At 50.5% G+C, this 15,455-nt stretch overlaps 1 protein-coding gene across 1 annotated transcript in view; it reads left to right on the top strand.

Annotated features, from left to right (window-relative positions):
* SLC13A4 (solute carrier family 13 member 4) overlaps positions 1 to 15,455 on the top strand; it is a 38,830-nt gene that overhangs the window by 18,269 nt on the left and 5,106 nt on the right. The window contains exons 5-13 of the mRNA XM_059171942.1: positions 244 to 298; positions 2,594 to 2,633; positions 3,633 to 3,710; positions 5,606 to 5,790; positions 9,277 to 9,396; positions 10,345 to 10,446; positions 11,738 to 11,839; positions 12,595 to 12,692; positions 12,883 to 13,007. Coding sequence (XP_059027925.1) covers positions 244 to 298; positions 2,594 to 2,633; positions 3,633 to 3,710; positions 5,606 to 5,790; positions 9,277 to 9,396; positions 10,345 to 10,446; positions 11,738 to 11,839; positions 12,595 to 12,692; positions 12,883 to 13,007 — 905 coding nt within the window. The remainder of the gene's footprint in view (positions 1 to 243; positions 299 to 2,593; positions 2,634 to 3,632; positions 3,711 to 5,605; positions 5,791 to 9,276; positions 9,397 to 10,344; positions 10,447 to 11,737; positions 11,840 to 12,594; positions 12,693 to 12,882; positions 13,008 to 15,455) is intronic.

Below are 15,455 nucleotides of genomic sequence, written 5' to 3'. Positions count from 1 at the left end.
GCTCACGGCAGCCACCGCTGCTCCTCGGGGGGAGGAAGCACCCAAGGGTTCTGACAACACCCCAGGCCTGTCCGTGCCCGCAAGCCCTGCCATGCTTTCAGAGCGGAGGGAGGGGTGGAGGTCAAGCCTGCCTCCAGCAGGACATGCCCTCGTCTCCCCCGTTCGGCCCCATCCCTGAGCCCCTGCCCAGTATGGTCGGCTCCAGCCTCCGCATCTCACGTCTGCTTTCCTTTGCTCCTGTAGGTCTTGAGGCAAACAACAGCCCACCCTCTCTGGAACTCATCTTTGTCAATGAAGAGTAAGTATGACTGCCCTCCTCCCAGACAGAGCCTGGCCAGGTCTATCCCGGAGGTCAGGAAAGCCAGTCCTTGAGCTCCTAAACAGCTCTTCTAGAAGTATGGGCCAGGCTCGTGTCATGCCACACCACCCTCCCCTCTGCCCTGAGTTCCTCTCTGTACCTGGGCACCACCTGCCAGGAGCCTGAGGACAACTCCCTCGACCACAGGGCGTTGCAGCCATGAGGGAAGAGACAGGAAGACAATCTGATTGCCTACACGCCTACCAAGTAGAACTGAAGTAGAAGAATAGTACATTTAACTAATTAATAGAAAAACATTCACAGAATAGATGTCGCAGGAGATTCTGAGAGAATCGCGAAGTATCTTCTAGATACTTGTGGTCTCACTAGATTTAGCCTTGTCAGATATGACAAAGAAGGGTGAGGTGACGGGTGGCAGATCTGAGGACAATTGATGAGAGAGCTGTGTGAGGGTGGAGAGAAGCTAAAAAAGGAGAAATACACCCCCCAAACATTCATGTGAGACAGATCCATTAAGAGCTTATTTCTTCCAGAAATTCTATGTCAAAATGTGGTCTTCAAGGGTTACTGTGATGAATATTGCCTTTAAAGGCTGGGTGTGAAGCAGAGCTGAGTTTTGCAGTTTCGTGTCTTCTTGGGCAATGAGAGCTGCCCTGAGCACAACCAGTGTGTGTGAGGGGAGAACGCGGCAGGGTGGGGGACAGCTCTGCTCTCCCCGGCTCTGTGGCCTTCAGTCACAGCAGCCCATTCCCCTCCACGGCCCTGGATGAGATCTCAGGCAAACTTCACTGCTCTCTGGTTCTTTAAGGTGTTAGAGCAGAATGACCTCCTTTGCAGAGAGTCAGCAGTCTGGTCCAGACTCCCCAAAACTTCCGTCTCTCAGCCACAGCACGTCCTACCTGCTGTCACCCAGGCGGTCAGAGGTCAGAGTGCGTGGGGACAGACTCTCACCTCTCCTCCCCCCATCCTCCGGACCCCTGCCGCTCCCTCTGTTGCCTCCGGCCCCTCCCGGTGCCCTCCCCCTCTGAGACTCCCTGGCTCCCTCCCTTGCCAAGTGCCCACATTCAGCGCCTCTGGAGCGTCCCCTTGGGGTGCCCTTTGCAGAGCGCCAGGCCTGATGACAGCGGTGAGGCCCTCCTGGATGACCACGCATCCCCAGCCCTCGCTTCTGTGCTCTGCTGCCTCAGTCCCCCACAGCCTCTTCCTTTTGGGGTGGCCTCGGCCTCTTGGGTAGGGCCTCTTCGAGACAGCTCTGGCCTGGCCACCTTCTGTGTGCGCCACCCACTATGAGACTCAGAATCATGACCTGCTTTTGTTCTTCTCTAGACCTAAATCTATGTCCCCCAAACTCCAAAGCAAAAGCTCAAGTTGGCCCTAGAACTCCCTCAGCAGAGTGAGGGTGAGAACGGCCATCTTCCGGGGTGGCCGGCACCTCCCATGCTGTCTGAGGGGCTCCGGGCCCGCCCTCCTCACCCAGCCTGGGAAGGAATGGGGGAAACATCGGACTGCTCCACTCCTTCCACGCTAGCAACCCCCTCCGAAGAATGCTTCCCTCTGAGCCCCATCAACTCCTTACCCTCCCCTTGGGTAGCCTGGACACGATTGTCTGCCACGGGACTTCAGTCCTGCACACGTGTCCAACCGCTATCTTCACACAGACCTCACGGTACCCACTGTCCTCAGAACTACGACAAACCAAAGCACACGTTTAGCCCTGAGCGCAGCCAGTACTGCTGTGGTCCAGTTCCCACCTTCCTCTCTCACCCCCAACCTCTTGCTCTCACCTGCCTTTCTCCACGTGCAGCCCAGGCCCCCCCTGCTCCTGCAACTCTCACCAGCTGACTCGGTGAAGGTCGCTGTCTAGAAGGAGAAACTTGTAAAATGCTCATCTGGGGTTGCAGGAGCCCCGGGGCTCCTCTCTGGGCCCACTGCCTACTGTGTACGTGCAGGTAGTAATGGTAGTAATACGCGCCGTCCCTCTGTGGTGACGATAACAGTGTCATGAGGACTGAGGTCCATATTTAAGTGCTCGGCTCCTAGAAAGCCCTCCCTGTTATTTGCTAGGAGGGTCAGCACTGCTTCTAAGGAAATGCTGTGTCCCCACAAATCCTGACAGCATCTCTGGAAGGCCAGGAAGACTCGGGTGAGATTAGTCTTCTAATCTTACCCAACTCTAGAGCGGCCACTTACACCAAACACCAGTGGGGTGGGGGCATTCCCATCTCACAAAATCCGGTCCACTAGTGTTTTCCCATTTCCTTTGCTTTGTTCCAGCACATCGACTGCAGACTTCACCTCGCTGATGCACAGCAAGGTAAGGCTTTGGGGTTTTTCTGTGCTTTAAGATTCCTGGGAAGTCCCTCAAGATACCTCAGGGACAGAGATGCCAGGCAGCTTATCCTGGAGCCCAGCAGCAGCCACTGATGCAAGGACACAGAGATGCTCACCCAAGCCCGAATATGAGAAGGGCTGGACCGGCTCTGGGCGAGGGCCTGCGGACCTCTGAACCTTGGCTCTGAGACAGCTTAGCCTCCTAAAGGGCAGGCTAGCCTTTTCCGTGGAAACCCAGTACTCAGCCAGCCAGATTTCCAAGAGTCACAGATTCACCCTCAAGATTCCCCGCAGTGGGGATTCCATATAAAAAGGGTCACATTTAAAGATTTACTTACCTATTTTAGAGAAAGAGAGCATGCCTGTGTGTGAGTGGTGGGAGGAGCAGAGGGAGGGAATCTTCAAGCAGACTTCCTGCTGAGTGCAGAGCCCGCCATAGGGATCGATCCCACTGGCCAGGAGATCATGACCTGAGCTGAAACCAAGAGCCAGACCCTTAACCGACTGCACCATCCAGGTGCCCCAAAAGGGTCACATTTATAAAGGAAAGCAGAGTTTATGGCCTTACCTCTTCCCCCAGAACTGGTTTCACATTTACTTACATCAGCCCAAATTTTGATTACCCAACTGTAGACTCTTGTGGTGAGATTATTTTGTTTTGTTTTGTTTTCTTTGTGTTAAAGAAAAATGAAGGATTCTTCATTAGCTAATGAAGTGCCAGAAAGTGAAGCTGTCTGACAAGGACAGAGCACTATCCTGCCAGATTTCAAAAGTCTCTGCAAATGGGCTGCTTCATACCCGCTGGTTGGGACTCTGTGTCTTGGAGGCCTGGTGGACTGGCTCCCCGCGGCACCCTCTCCCTGGTTTCTGGTCTCCGACGGCCACAGTGCTGAGGCGTGGGATGCTGTGGGGCGGTGACGCGGCCCCTCTTGACGCCCACCATGTCCTCTTCCTGACGATGGGTTGGTCTTTGTCCCCACAGAACGTGAATGGTGTGCCCACGATCACCAGCCCGGGCAAAACAGCAAATCCCCAGGGCAAGAAGCAGCGCCGGTCCCAGGTAATGGAACTCAGCCCCACGTAATGGAACTTGGAGCTTCCCAAGGGGCCCTAGTCTTGAGGTAATGAGGACATCGGTCTGGTGCTGTCACCAGGCCCTCCAACCACAAAGTCTGGCCTGTGGGTTGCATGGAGGTAAAAGGTCTAATTTAGCAAGTCATGCCACCATCTGAGCCTGTTTGTTTCTTCAACTCTAAAAGCTGGGGGTTGGACTAGGTCAGAGGTGTTCAAATATTTTCTCGAAGGTGCTTCGGGGACAATGCAAATACTCAAATATTTGAGTGTCCTGAGATTGTAAGGAAACTGCTTTTTTGTGCGAATGAGTATCTTCCTGTTACTTGCTATACCACGGAAACAAAATGCGGGAACAAAATAGATCTTGAAGCTGGCCTAAAATTGTAATCCTTGATTTATAATCCTTGATTGCACATTTTTGTGTCCATCCAAATAACCTCAAATACTTCACATCCATCATCAGTATAAGTAAGCGACATCATTTCTGAAACTCTGATTGTGTACCAAGCACAGTTTGCTGAGCGTTTTGTCCCTCTCTGGGCTCAGGGAGGTGGCAGTCTTGAATTCCATTCCTGCAAATGAGGCAAAGAGATGACGTCACGTGCCCAAGGCCTCGGAGCCAGTAGAGAGAGGAGCATCTCCATTCAAATCCAAGTCTCCCTGACCACATGTGTCTGCTTTCAGTAATAAAACAGATGGATGCTGATTAAATGCTACATTATGTCTTATATATCAGAGGTCCATAAAGATTTTCATTAGAAGAAAGGATCATAGAAAACCACGGGCCCAGAGAATCTATGAGGTCTCTTAACAGCGCTGATAATGAATGTCTCAGGAAGGCTTCAAGGGTCCAGACTGACTTGGGCCCTCCTATGAGGTGGGGCACTGGTTAAGGGCTTTGAGAAGGGAGGTTTTTCCAGGTTTTCCCAGGATCTCTCCTGCTGACATTTGCCGCAGGCAGCTCCTGGTCTCAGAAAGACTCGGTGGGGGGAGCCCAGGCTTGGGGGTGGGGGTGTGGGGCAGAGGGTTTTTGCTTCTTCTTTTCTTTTCTCTTCTTCTCTTTTCTTCTTTAAATATTTATTTATTTATCTGAGAGAGAGCGGGCTGTGCAGTGGGGAGGGGCAGAGGGAGAAGGAGAAAGAGTCGTAAGCAGGCTCCATGCCGAGCTGGGAGCCTGACATGGGAGTCAGACACTTCACTGAGCCACCCAGGTGCCCACTTGCTCCTTTATCTACACTAGAGGCCAGAGGTCAGCAAGGCCACCATCTGGGCCAAGCAGGGCCGGAGAGGAGCCCCGAAGGCTAGCCTTATATGCAAGGCGACGGGGAAAGTAGGGAGGAAAACCAAGAGGCAAGAAGCAGAGAAGAGTGAGGAGAGAATCACACACTGGATTCCCTCTGCCACCCAAGGCTTCTTTCTCGGTCACCTCCCAGTCCGGACCCTCCCCCCAGCTCCAGGAAGAACCACCGTCTTCCATGTGTCATTCACACCCAAAGCGGAGAGCAACCACTTTTGCTGGAGTTCAAGGGAAAACAGCATGCGGAGACTAAGAACTCAAGTAGTAATAGCTTACCATGCATTAAATGCAGGACGTGTTCTAAGCACTTTACATATGTTACTTCAGTGACTCTTCCCAATGATCTGGTGGAGAAAAGAGAATTTTCTTCTTTTTGCAGAAGCATCTGCCGCTCAGAGGGGCCGCCCAATTTGGTGCACAGTAGAACTAGGATTGGGATTTGTCTTTCTGACACCCAAACATAAAACCTTTCCACGGCACTCTGGTACCCTTGCCTTCATGCTTCATGTGCTGGACAGCCCACGTGGGGTTAGGAAGATTCACTGTGGATTTTTTTGTTTGTTTTTGTTTTTGTTTTTTAATAGGAAAAGCCACTCGTCCTGCTCCCCGGCTCCAGGAACCAGGAGCTCAACAGAAGGTACAAGTCCCAGCATGACCAGATGATCTGCAAGTGCCTCTCGCTGAGCATATCTTACGCTGCTACCATTGGGGGCCTGACCACCATCATCGGCACGTCCACCAGCCTGATTTTCTTGGAACACTTCAACAAGTAGGTAGCTCGCCTGGCCGACCAAAGATGTACTAACTGCCCACTGTGTGTCAGGAGCAGCACCAGGGGCTGAGGATAGAGCTGGAAAAGGAACTAGAGCCGTTTCCGTGCTGAGAGAGAAAAGAGACAATGGAGCATGACAGTTCAGGGTGACTGGAGACAAGTGGGGTTCTGCTGGGAGAGACCACGGGGGCCACCCAGTCCACGGAGAGGACACGCCTCCCCAAGGACGCAGCCAGGGAAGCAAGACTGGAAGCACCGTGGGCCACACTGGGTGAAGGGGGGTGTTCCGGACCAAGACAGCAGAGAGTGGGAGGACTCAGAGGCAAGAGAGCAGAACATGTAATGATCCGAGAGACTGGGAGAGGGCAAAGGGAGGCCAGGGAGGTGGACATGCAGATCACAGAGGACTTCTTGAGGCCCACGAAGGACCTTAGATTTCATCTGAAAGGCCATGGGAAGCCTTTGAAGAATTGTAGGCAGGGAGTGAGGTGATAAGATTTATAGTTTTGAAAGCAGGCTCTGGACTAAAATAATGAAGACAAAGCATGCTTCCTTTCAGCAGAAAGACAACTCGGACACCACTGCAGACGCCCCGGAGAGAGCTGGCGGTGGCCTGCTGACCGAAGCAGTGGTGAGGAGGGATGGTCAGATTTGAGAGATAGGCAGAGGTAGGCTTGACCAGAAAGAACCAGAAAGAGGGAGAGGCCAAGTCTGATTGTCAGACTCAAGGCCTCCACAGCTGGGGGAACAGAGTTGCCCTTGATCTAAATGAGCAAAAAAAGTAAGGAAACATTGACAGAGAGGTTGAGATGGCCAGGTGGATACACAGCACTGAATCTTAAGAGAAGTTTCTAGGCTAAAGTCATAGATTTGGAGTCAGTGGCCTTCAGAGCTGTCTTCATGAGCACCCAACCTGTAGAGTCACACCAGACCACCGTGCTGGGAAGGGCCCCACACTTAGCTTTATGCCCTGCTTTCGTCATCTGGAAATTCTTTTTTTTTTTTTTTTTTTTTTAAGATTTTATTTATTTATTTGACAGAGATCACAAGTAGGCAGAGAGGCAGGCAGAGAGAGGAGGAAGCAGGCTCCCTGCTGAGCAGAGAGCCCGATGCAGGGGTCGATCCCAGGACCCCAGGATCGTGACCTGAGCTGAAGGCAGAGGCTTTAACCCACTGAGCCACCCAGGCTCCTCTCATCTGGAAATTCTTAATCATTTTTGAGCAAGTGGCCCTATATTTGCATTTTGCACCAGGGCCCACAAATTAGATGGTAGTGGGTCCTGCTGGGATGCATATGGAAACTGAATCCAGGGGAGGGAAGGAGTCGATCACTCAGGGAGACTGTATAAAGTAAGAAGAGCAGAGGCCATAAATATCAAACTGAAATATTTAAAGTAGACTATAAATGAGAGAACAATAGGTATCACACGGGGAAGAGGAAAATCTGGTGTCATTCTGTCCAAGGGAAGAAAGTGTTCAAGGAGGAAGGAGTGGACCACACTGTTTACAGTGGCTGAATGACTGAGCAAAAGAAGGACCAAAATGTGTCAATTCGAGTTGGTGATGTGGAGGTGACTGGGACCTAGGCAAGAGCAATTGGCCAAGTGATTGGAAAGTGAAGCCAGATCTCAGGGAGTTGAGTGAGCCGGAGGTGTGTAGACAGAGCGGTCTGTGACAAGCAGGAGGTATGGGATGATGATACAGGGCCAGTCGAGTGGGGCCAAGGAGGGTTTAAGATGGGACACATTGGAATGTTGATGGGGTGTCCAAGTGAGAGGAAAATTAAAGATTGAGAAAGGGGATGGTTGATAGAGTGATGTCACTGAGAACACAAGAAGGCCTCGAGAGCAGAGAGTAGGGAAACGGATCACAGACAAGAGGAGAAATAGACCTTCCACTTTAGCAGGAAAAGGAAGGAAGGAAAGAATCCAGGAAGGAAGGGAGGGAGGATTGGGGAGGAGGAATGAAAGGTTAAGACCCAAGTCTCCAAGATCTGAGCTTCAGCGTTCCTCACACCTCATCACTCTGTCCAGACTCTGAGTTTCTGCTCTTTAGTTTCTCATTTACTCTGTGGTTGGGCAAATTCATATTCTCTTAGTCTCCTTCCTGGGTTTTGTCGTGGTACATTTAGTCGTAACTGTGGCTTATGTGGACAACAGGGATCCTGTGAAAGGATCTCCACTGGTCTGAATAGCCACCATGCTGGTTTTCTTGGCATTGGTGAACAGACCGCCCCCACAGTTCATTCTGGCTGTGTTTCAAAAATTTAGAAATTAGCTGTTACTCTTTCTAAAGTGCTATAAATGGGAATAGGCTCACACATGTATCCACAGAAGTTACTTAATCTATTCTAAAACTCATTCCCTTTCCTGGGTCCAGGAATAGGGCCTAGATTTCTGTGTGTGGAGAAGAGACGATGCAACAGACTTGATGCCTGTTAGCCCAGTACAGGCCAGAGTGAGTCACTCAATGACTTCTACCCTCTGGTATCCTAAAGCCTTTCTTTCCACCCCCACCCCCGCAAACAGTGACTCACTGGCCGTTAGGGTAGGCTCAAGCTGTTACAATTTCCCAAGAAGTGTGTGGATGGTAAAGGTAAGTCCCTGACAAGGCCACAGGGCAAAAAAGCAGACGTCCCTGCAAGGACAGACGATGAAACCCTCTTTACGTCCTGTGCTTCCAGAGCATTCTCTCGGGGTGGGGGGGTTCTGCTTTTGGTCTTTCTCTTTTTCCACACAGCGCCTAGTGTGAAAAGAGGGGCAGTTTCCTCCCACCTTAGAGGGGGGAAAAGAGCCCAAGAGGAAAGGAACACAGGTGTTGTCTAGGCTGAAGTCATGGCTCACATATAGCCCATCCAGGCTCCCCAGGAAACAACACCTGCGCAAGGGGCCACAGCTCTTCCTGATAAATGACGAGTCGTCCAGGTCACCTCCCTGAAGCCCTGGGACAGCAGTGGACGTTGATGAACAGTTTGGAGATTCTAAGTCACGGTTCTCCTAGGGGCGCCATTCATACCTGGAACTTTCATGATGCTCTAGAGTCCAGACTTGTCCCAAGTCAGTGCCATGCATGCCCCCAACCGCAGCTCAGGGCAGCTCACGTTCCTTCAGGGACTTTATAAACCAAGTATACCAGATGCCCCTTTGCATTCTCTGTTGTCCTGAACACCAGATGAGTAAACTTGTAAGAATCTTTACATAATTTAAGAGCAAAACAGCTCCTGCATGGTTTTCCTGAGTGCAATGCACACGGGCATCAGTGGTGTCAAGTCTGTTTGCTTAGTGCCGTTTCTAGCTTACTTCATAATGCTCGGCGGGGCCCTGTACAGTTCCCAGCTGTCACATACGTGAGTTCTAATGTGTCACCACGCCCTTACCATTAGCTCTGATGTGTGTCTTCTTAGGGAGCCGTTGGCTTATTGCCCCCAGAAACCACATGGGAATCCAGCCTGTTCTCATCACTGACCTGGTTCTTTCCCTCCAGCCAGTACCCAGCTGCGGAGGTGGTCAACTTCGGCACCTGGTTCCTCTTCAGCTTCCCCATCTCCCTCATCATGCTGGTGGTCAGCTGGTTCTGGATGCACTGGCTGTTCCTCGGCTGCAAGTGAGTCCCAGGGCCCTGCCCGCGAGGCCCCGAGGCTCTGCTATCCGTCCACAGTCATGGCAGGAGCCCTGGGGAGCAGCACCTGAGGGGGAGCTGCTGAGTGACGACAGAGGATGCGTGAGGAGAAGACACCGGACTAGACGGTTGGGGGAGGTGTCAGGGCACCCCCTTCTAGACAGTCTAAACGTACATGGCCTCGGCACCTCACTATGAGCTCTGCCATGGAATGTTCTTAATTCCAACTCACTGGTTAAAGGAACCGTCAGACTTATAAAAAGTCTGAATGGGAGGGTGATTAACTTAGTTTCATCTCTCTCAAAACAGAGTAATTTGAACTAACTTCAACAGAAATGTGACTCCAAGTAGAAGTTTCCTGAGGCTTAGTTTTATAGACCTGAGCGATTCACACTTAGTAGTTGCATGAAATATTCATGTACCTCTCAAAATCGTAAGTTAGATACTCCCCTTGCAATGTTACTTCTGACATTAATCTGCCTAGCAAGCTTTCTTCATAACCATATTTCAATCAGCCTCAAACACATAAAGGGAAGATATATATGACCCCCTTTGTTCAGGGAATGTTCTCTGAGCTGCCTTTTTTTTTTTTTTTTTTTTTTAATAACTCAAAGGCTACTGTCAAACAGTGGTAGCTGTATATTCTGTATCTCCGGTATGTAGAAACTACTGCACATAAACACACTCACCCAAGTCTGTATGACATGATACTTCACATCGATACACCAGAGATGTACCTGAATGGATATACCCGGAAGCCTAGGGGAGGGCTGGTGGGAGGCCATGTAACCTGGCAGATGAAAGTCACAGGAGAGAAGAGGGGACAAGTGACCACAGCAAGCCAGGAGTTCAGCATCTGCTTAATCCTTGATTTCTCCTGGCCTCAGAAACCCGTTTCCTTTATTCTTCTGTTCTTTCTTTCTTCCTTCTCAGTTTTAGAGAGACCTGCTCTCTGAGCAAGAAGAAGAAGACCAAAAGGGAAGAGGTGTCAGAGAAGAGAATCCAAGAGGAATATGAAAAGCTGGGAGCCATTAGGTAAAAATCAGCCATTCGCCCTCTCTCCTTCTCCAGGAGAGAAAACATAGCAGGTGTAGTGAGCACACAAGCAGCCTGGTCCTCCGCGGCCCCTGGAGCTGGGGGATTTTCCACAGCTGTGAATCCAGGCATTTAGAGATGCTATTGAACGCCCAAGTCTAGTGGGCCAGATTCCAGGTGGCCGCCCTTCCCCTTTGCCATTTCCCAAGTTCAAGGTATAGCCGCGGTGTCAGGGAGGGATGGCGCGCACGGGGTGGCTGGGGAAAGGAGTGTGAGACAGCACAGCCACCCTCTTGGGGCAGGTCCGATTCCCCATACAGCCAGCACCCCACACTGCTCTGCATGGGCCACGACCATTTGACGCCATCAAATACAGGCCTGAAGACAGAGGGCCCGAGGATTCACCACCCCGCCAGCCATTTTCAGCTTCCCTCAGTGACCCCCACAGCCTATTTGGTGCCATTTCTCTCCTTTTAGGGCAACAGGCAGCTATAGCTTTGGGCAAAAGGATCCTGGTATAAGCAGTATTTTTTAAATGTTTTAATTTATAAAAGGAATACCCGTTCGTTGTAGAGCATTTAGAAAATACAGGAAAATATAAAGAAAAAACTAAAAATGACTTCTCTTTATTCAGTGTTAACTGTTAACAACTGTTACCATAATGTACTCTTCCTTCCATGCTTTTTTTGTACAAAATTTTATGTATTTTGGCTAAACTGCAGTCCAAACTGAACACGGTTTTATAGCTTGTCTTTTTTCACTTAGCATTAGACTGTCCTTCTATTCCCAGGCCGTGAGCTCTGCAGTGCGGGCCTGATGGCTGGGCCCATCTCACCCGAACCTACAGTTACACCAAAAAGTAGCTGACTCCACGGGGTACCACTGAATGCGTAGATTGCTTCTACTTTCAGTGTTTAATTTTTAAATAGCTAATACACCATCAGATTCCCTCTGAAAGGTGGCAGCTGCTCCAATCCCACCCGCCAAGCACTGCGGGCCTTTTCCAGGGCCTTCTCCCGGAGGCCATACTCTGTGTCGTAGAAATGTGTGCCGCCAGGCCACCTCCTCCCTTCCCGCCTCTGCTGCGCTAGGAGACGTGGGTGACGTGGGTGACGTCACGGTTTCTGGCCTCTTCTCAGCCTTCTTCCGCTTCAGCCACTTGGAGCAGTGGGGCAGCCACTGTTCTGTCTCCAGGACGGGGGTTCTGAACGCAGGCGCGCCCCACGCAAAGTGAAAAAGTGCACAGAAACCTCCCGGGTCCTGGAGCGGCTTTCCCTATTGTATCTTACAGCTACCCTGAAATGGTAACTGGATTTTTCTTCATCCTGATGACCGTGCTGTGGTTTACCCGCGAGCCTGGCTTTGTTCCTGGCTGGGATTCTTTCTTTGAAAAGTAAGTGGTACTGTCCCCTCCTTAAGAATCACCCCGACTGGACCCTTCAGGTGGCTCCCACCAGCGTCCCTCCTGCACTCGCAGGGGCAGCGGTGAGCCCAGGAAGCACTCCGTCCCCCTGAAAGTGCCCCCTTCTCAGGGAAGCCAGCGTGGAGTCAGGAAGAAAACACAGTGTGCTGCGTCTGAGTACGGGGTTGGCATCTGGTGCTGCCAGATGCCAAGGACCAGCCATGTGACCTTGTCTTGTTACTTAAGCTCTGGAAACCTCAGTCGTCTTGCAGGTGGCTCTGACGCTTAAAGACCAAATGCCCCTGGAAGAGATGGAGGGAGTGGCCAACGCCTTGGCCCCCGGGCCACCCCTGCAGGACCCCGGAAGGCCGGCCCACAGATCTCTCCGCTTGGCTTCTCAGCTGAGCAAAGACACACACAGAGATGCAACCCTTGCAGGAAAGAGAACTCATCCTTTTCGAGTTTCCTTGACCGAAATAACTCCCGCTCTCTCCTTTGAACAGGCGCATACAGCCACACCAGACGTCTACCCTAGCCAGGCCCAGCCTCCAGATTCTAAGCCTTGCCCGCTGAATCCATTGCTGGCTAGCATGGCAGCAGCTGCTGCAAGGCAGGCTGACCAGCCCCTACACTGGGTTCTAAAAAGAGGCACTGTGTCCAGACAGTCCTGAAACACTGTGCTCCCCAACCCCACCCCCACCCCCGTCCTGACCCTCCGCCTCCAGCCCTGCTCCTCTCTTTGCTAGGAAGGGCTACCGCACCGACGCCACCGTCTCTGTTTTCCTCGGCTTCCTGCTCTTCCTGATCCCAGCAAAGAAGCCCTGCTTTGGAAAGAAGACGGACGGTGAGAGAAGTTCAAGGGAAGAGGTCAGGGCTGGCTTTGGTCAATCAGACCCAAGTTAGAATTTTCAGAAGAGCCTTACCAAGGCCATTCTGAGTCCCCCCACGAGTCATTGGTTCATTAGTTAGGCTCTATCTCCACAAAGCCCACCCATGAGGATTCATCGGGCTCTTCCCGTCTACCTGTGGTCCAGGAAAGAACGAAGAGCCCTCACTGGGGACAGAGCCCATCATCACCTGGAAGGACTTCCAGAAGACCATGCCCTGGGAGATTGTCATTCTGGTGGGAGGAGGCTACGCTCTGGCTTCTGGCAGCAAGGTAACTCTTGAGTTCTGCTCTTGGACCAAAGATTTTTTTAAGCCACTTTACCTAATGAGTCATTTTTATTCCGGGAGGAAGATTCAGAGGCGCTGAGGGAGAGGTGAAGGTTCACCCCAGGGAACAGTGGAGCCAGATGTGGATCCTCCGTCCTGCTCTGAGCTTCTAAGCTCGTGCTGAGAACAGACGTACAGATCAGCTGTGCTAGGGAGTCCCTCCCGCCTCACTCACGGGCCCACAGGGCCACAGGCAAAAGATTTATCGGCTTGTATAGTCATCTCCTGGGCATTTGACAGTGGTGGTAAGACATGTGTCTCTAAGGGTCCAGGACACCCCACATGGACACACAGCAAACTGCCCCTCAGTCAGTCCATCTGCTTACGTTCAGCCCCGTTGGAGAATGTGTGCTAAAGCTGATGTACCTGCTGTGCACGTGCCCTGATTTCCTGATGGGGAGGAGCCGGGATGCAATCTTATAAAGGGGGCCGGTGGGAAATAGTTGGGTTTCCTCAAATGTTAGCCCTTCCTGAAATAGGAAATGATCCTCCAAATCAATCAGGTTCACAGTTTCTCCCTTGGCTTTCGCTGTTCATTAATGTGGCTCACTCTTTGCCTACTCGTTGAGGGCCACGCCTATCTGCATCACTAATAGTAAGATCACAGAACTTTCCACTAGGAAGGAACCTTGGACACCGAGTCCGGTCTCCTACCCGGTGAGAGAGTTCCCTGCGTGACACCCCTGGGCTTGGACAGCACCAGTGACAGGGCCCTCCCTGGGCAGGGAATGAAGAATTGTTCTTTTCTTTTCGCTCAGATCTTCTGTGTGCCTTCCACTGTTGGCTCTGGCTCTGTCCTCTGAAACCCCAGCCTAGGTAATAATTATCAAAGTCATAAAAAGTTACTAGATCCCCTTAGATCATCTTTTTCCCCCCAAGAAACTAAAACTCCCTAGTTCCTTCAACCATTCTTCAAGAAGTAGTGACGCCTTACCATGCTGGTCTCTCCTCAGGACTCAATACAGTTTGCCCTTGGCCTTATTTAAACGTGGTCCAGAGGTAGTCAGTCTGCTGCAGAGTAAAGGAGTCCTATTACCCAAGCCGTATTACCTCTCACCTCTGATGCAAGCACCAATCTGTATTTTTGTGGAAGCTTTTATAAGGCATCACTGGCACTCAGATCAACATTTATATTGAACTTGCAGCCAACTAAAACCCTCATTCTTTTAATTGTTAGCCACTATTAAATGTCCCATCTTGCAACCAATCCTGTATACGTTATTTCTAATTCCAAGTTCAAAATATCATACTTACCTTTACTGAATTTCAGTTGTCAGTTTTGGCCCGAGTCCAGCCTGGGAAAATTTTTTTTAACCAAAATTTTTATGTATTACAGATAGCATACTTGGTATTTCTATAAAATCTACTGACTCTACTCATTTTAGTAATAGAATTCAAGTATGCTATAGGTGATTCCTACCAAGTTTGAAATAATTTCAGTCTTGATATGAGGAAAATCTCATATAAAATGTTTTTGTATCAAGGTTTAAAAAAATAAGACTTCCTTTGTTGTGCTTTTTTCTAACTTGGCAATCTAATTTATCAATTTATTTCAAATTACAGTATAAAATAGCTTCTGGAAAAAATTGCTATTAAATTTTTTCCACTTTACTTCTGAATACTATCTGGATAATGTGCTCAGTGGAACCCCATTTCTTTATAAGTGCTGTTTCCACTCAGCTAACTGCTCTTCCTCCCCTTTGTCCCCTGGGTAAGGTTTAATGTGCTCTAAGAGGTAACAGTCACAGAGTTCCTGTCAGCCTCAAGGCTCTGTACCAACCATGAATTGCTGTAGTTCTCACACGTTGGATTTGCAGCTCACGGGCAGTAGAACAAAAAGAGAAAAGTGCTCTAAGGGGGTGCCTGGGTGGCTCAGTCAGTTGGGCATCTGCCTTTGGCTCCAGTCATGATCCAAAGGTCCTGCGAATGAGTCCCACATCATCAGGCTCTCTGCTCAGTGCGGAGTCAGCTTCTCCCTCTCCCTCCTGCTCCCCCTGTTTGTGTTCTAACAAATAAACAAATGCAATCTTTAAAAAAAAGAAGAAGAAGAAGAAGAAGAAAGAAAGAAAGTGCTCCCAGGTAAAATGGCCACAGCAGAGAGAATTCTGAAGGCTTCTGGGCACCAGCTGTCTACTACGGGCTTGCCTTATGGTGGCCAGGGTGCTGTCAACATCAAATAGTCTTTGGTGAATTCGGAAAAGGGGAGAAAAAGCAGTCTGCCGGCAATGGTGAGGCTGTCCTTAACAGTAAAATATGAGTAGGACTTAAGGCTTGAGGAATCATAAAATGTCCCTCCTTGCTTTGGGCCCTACTCTCCATGTCTTTAGTGGATTTGCAGGCTCTAGGGTCAGCAGAAACAGAGCACATCACCCACAGAAGGGAGAGAAGGCAG

The sequence above is a fragment of the Mustela lutreola genome, chromosome 4 (assembly GCF_030435805.1).
Source record: "Mustela lutreola isolate mMusLut2 chromosome 4, mMusLut2.pri, whole genome shotgun sequence".
Lineage (NCBI taxonomy): Eukaryota > Metazoa > Chordata > Mammalia > Carnivora > Mustelidae > Mustela > Mustela lutreola.
This window is presented reverse-complemented; position numbering and strand designations above follow the sequence as displayed.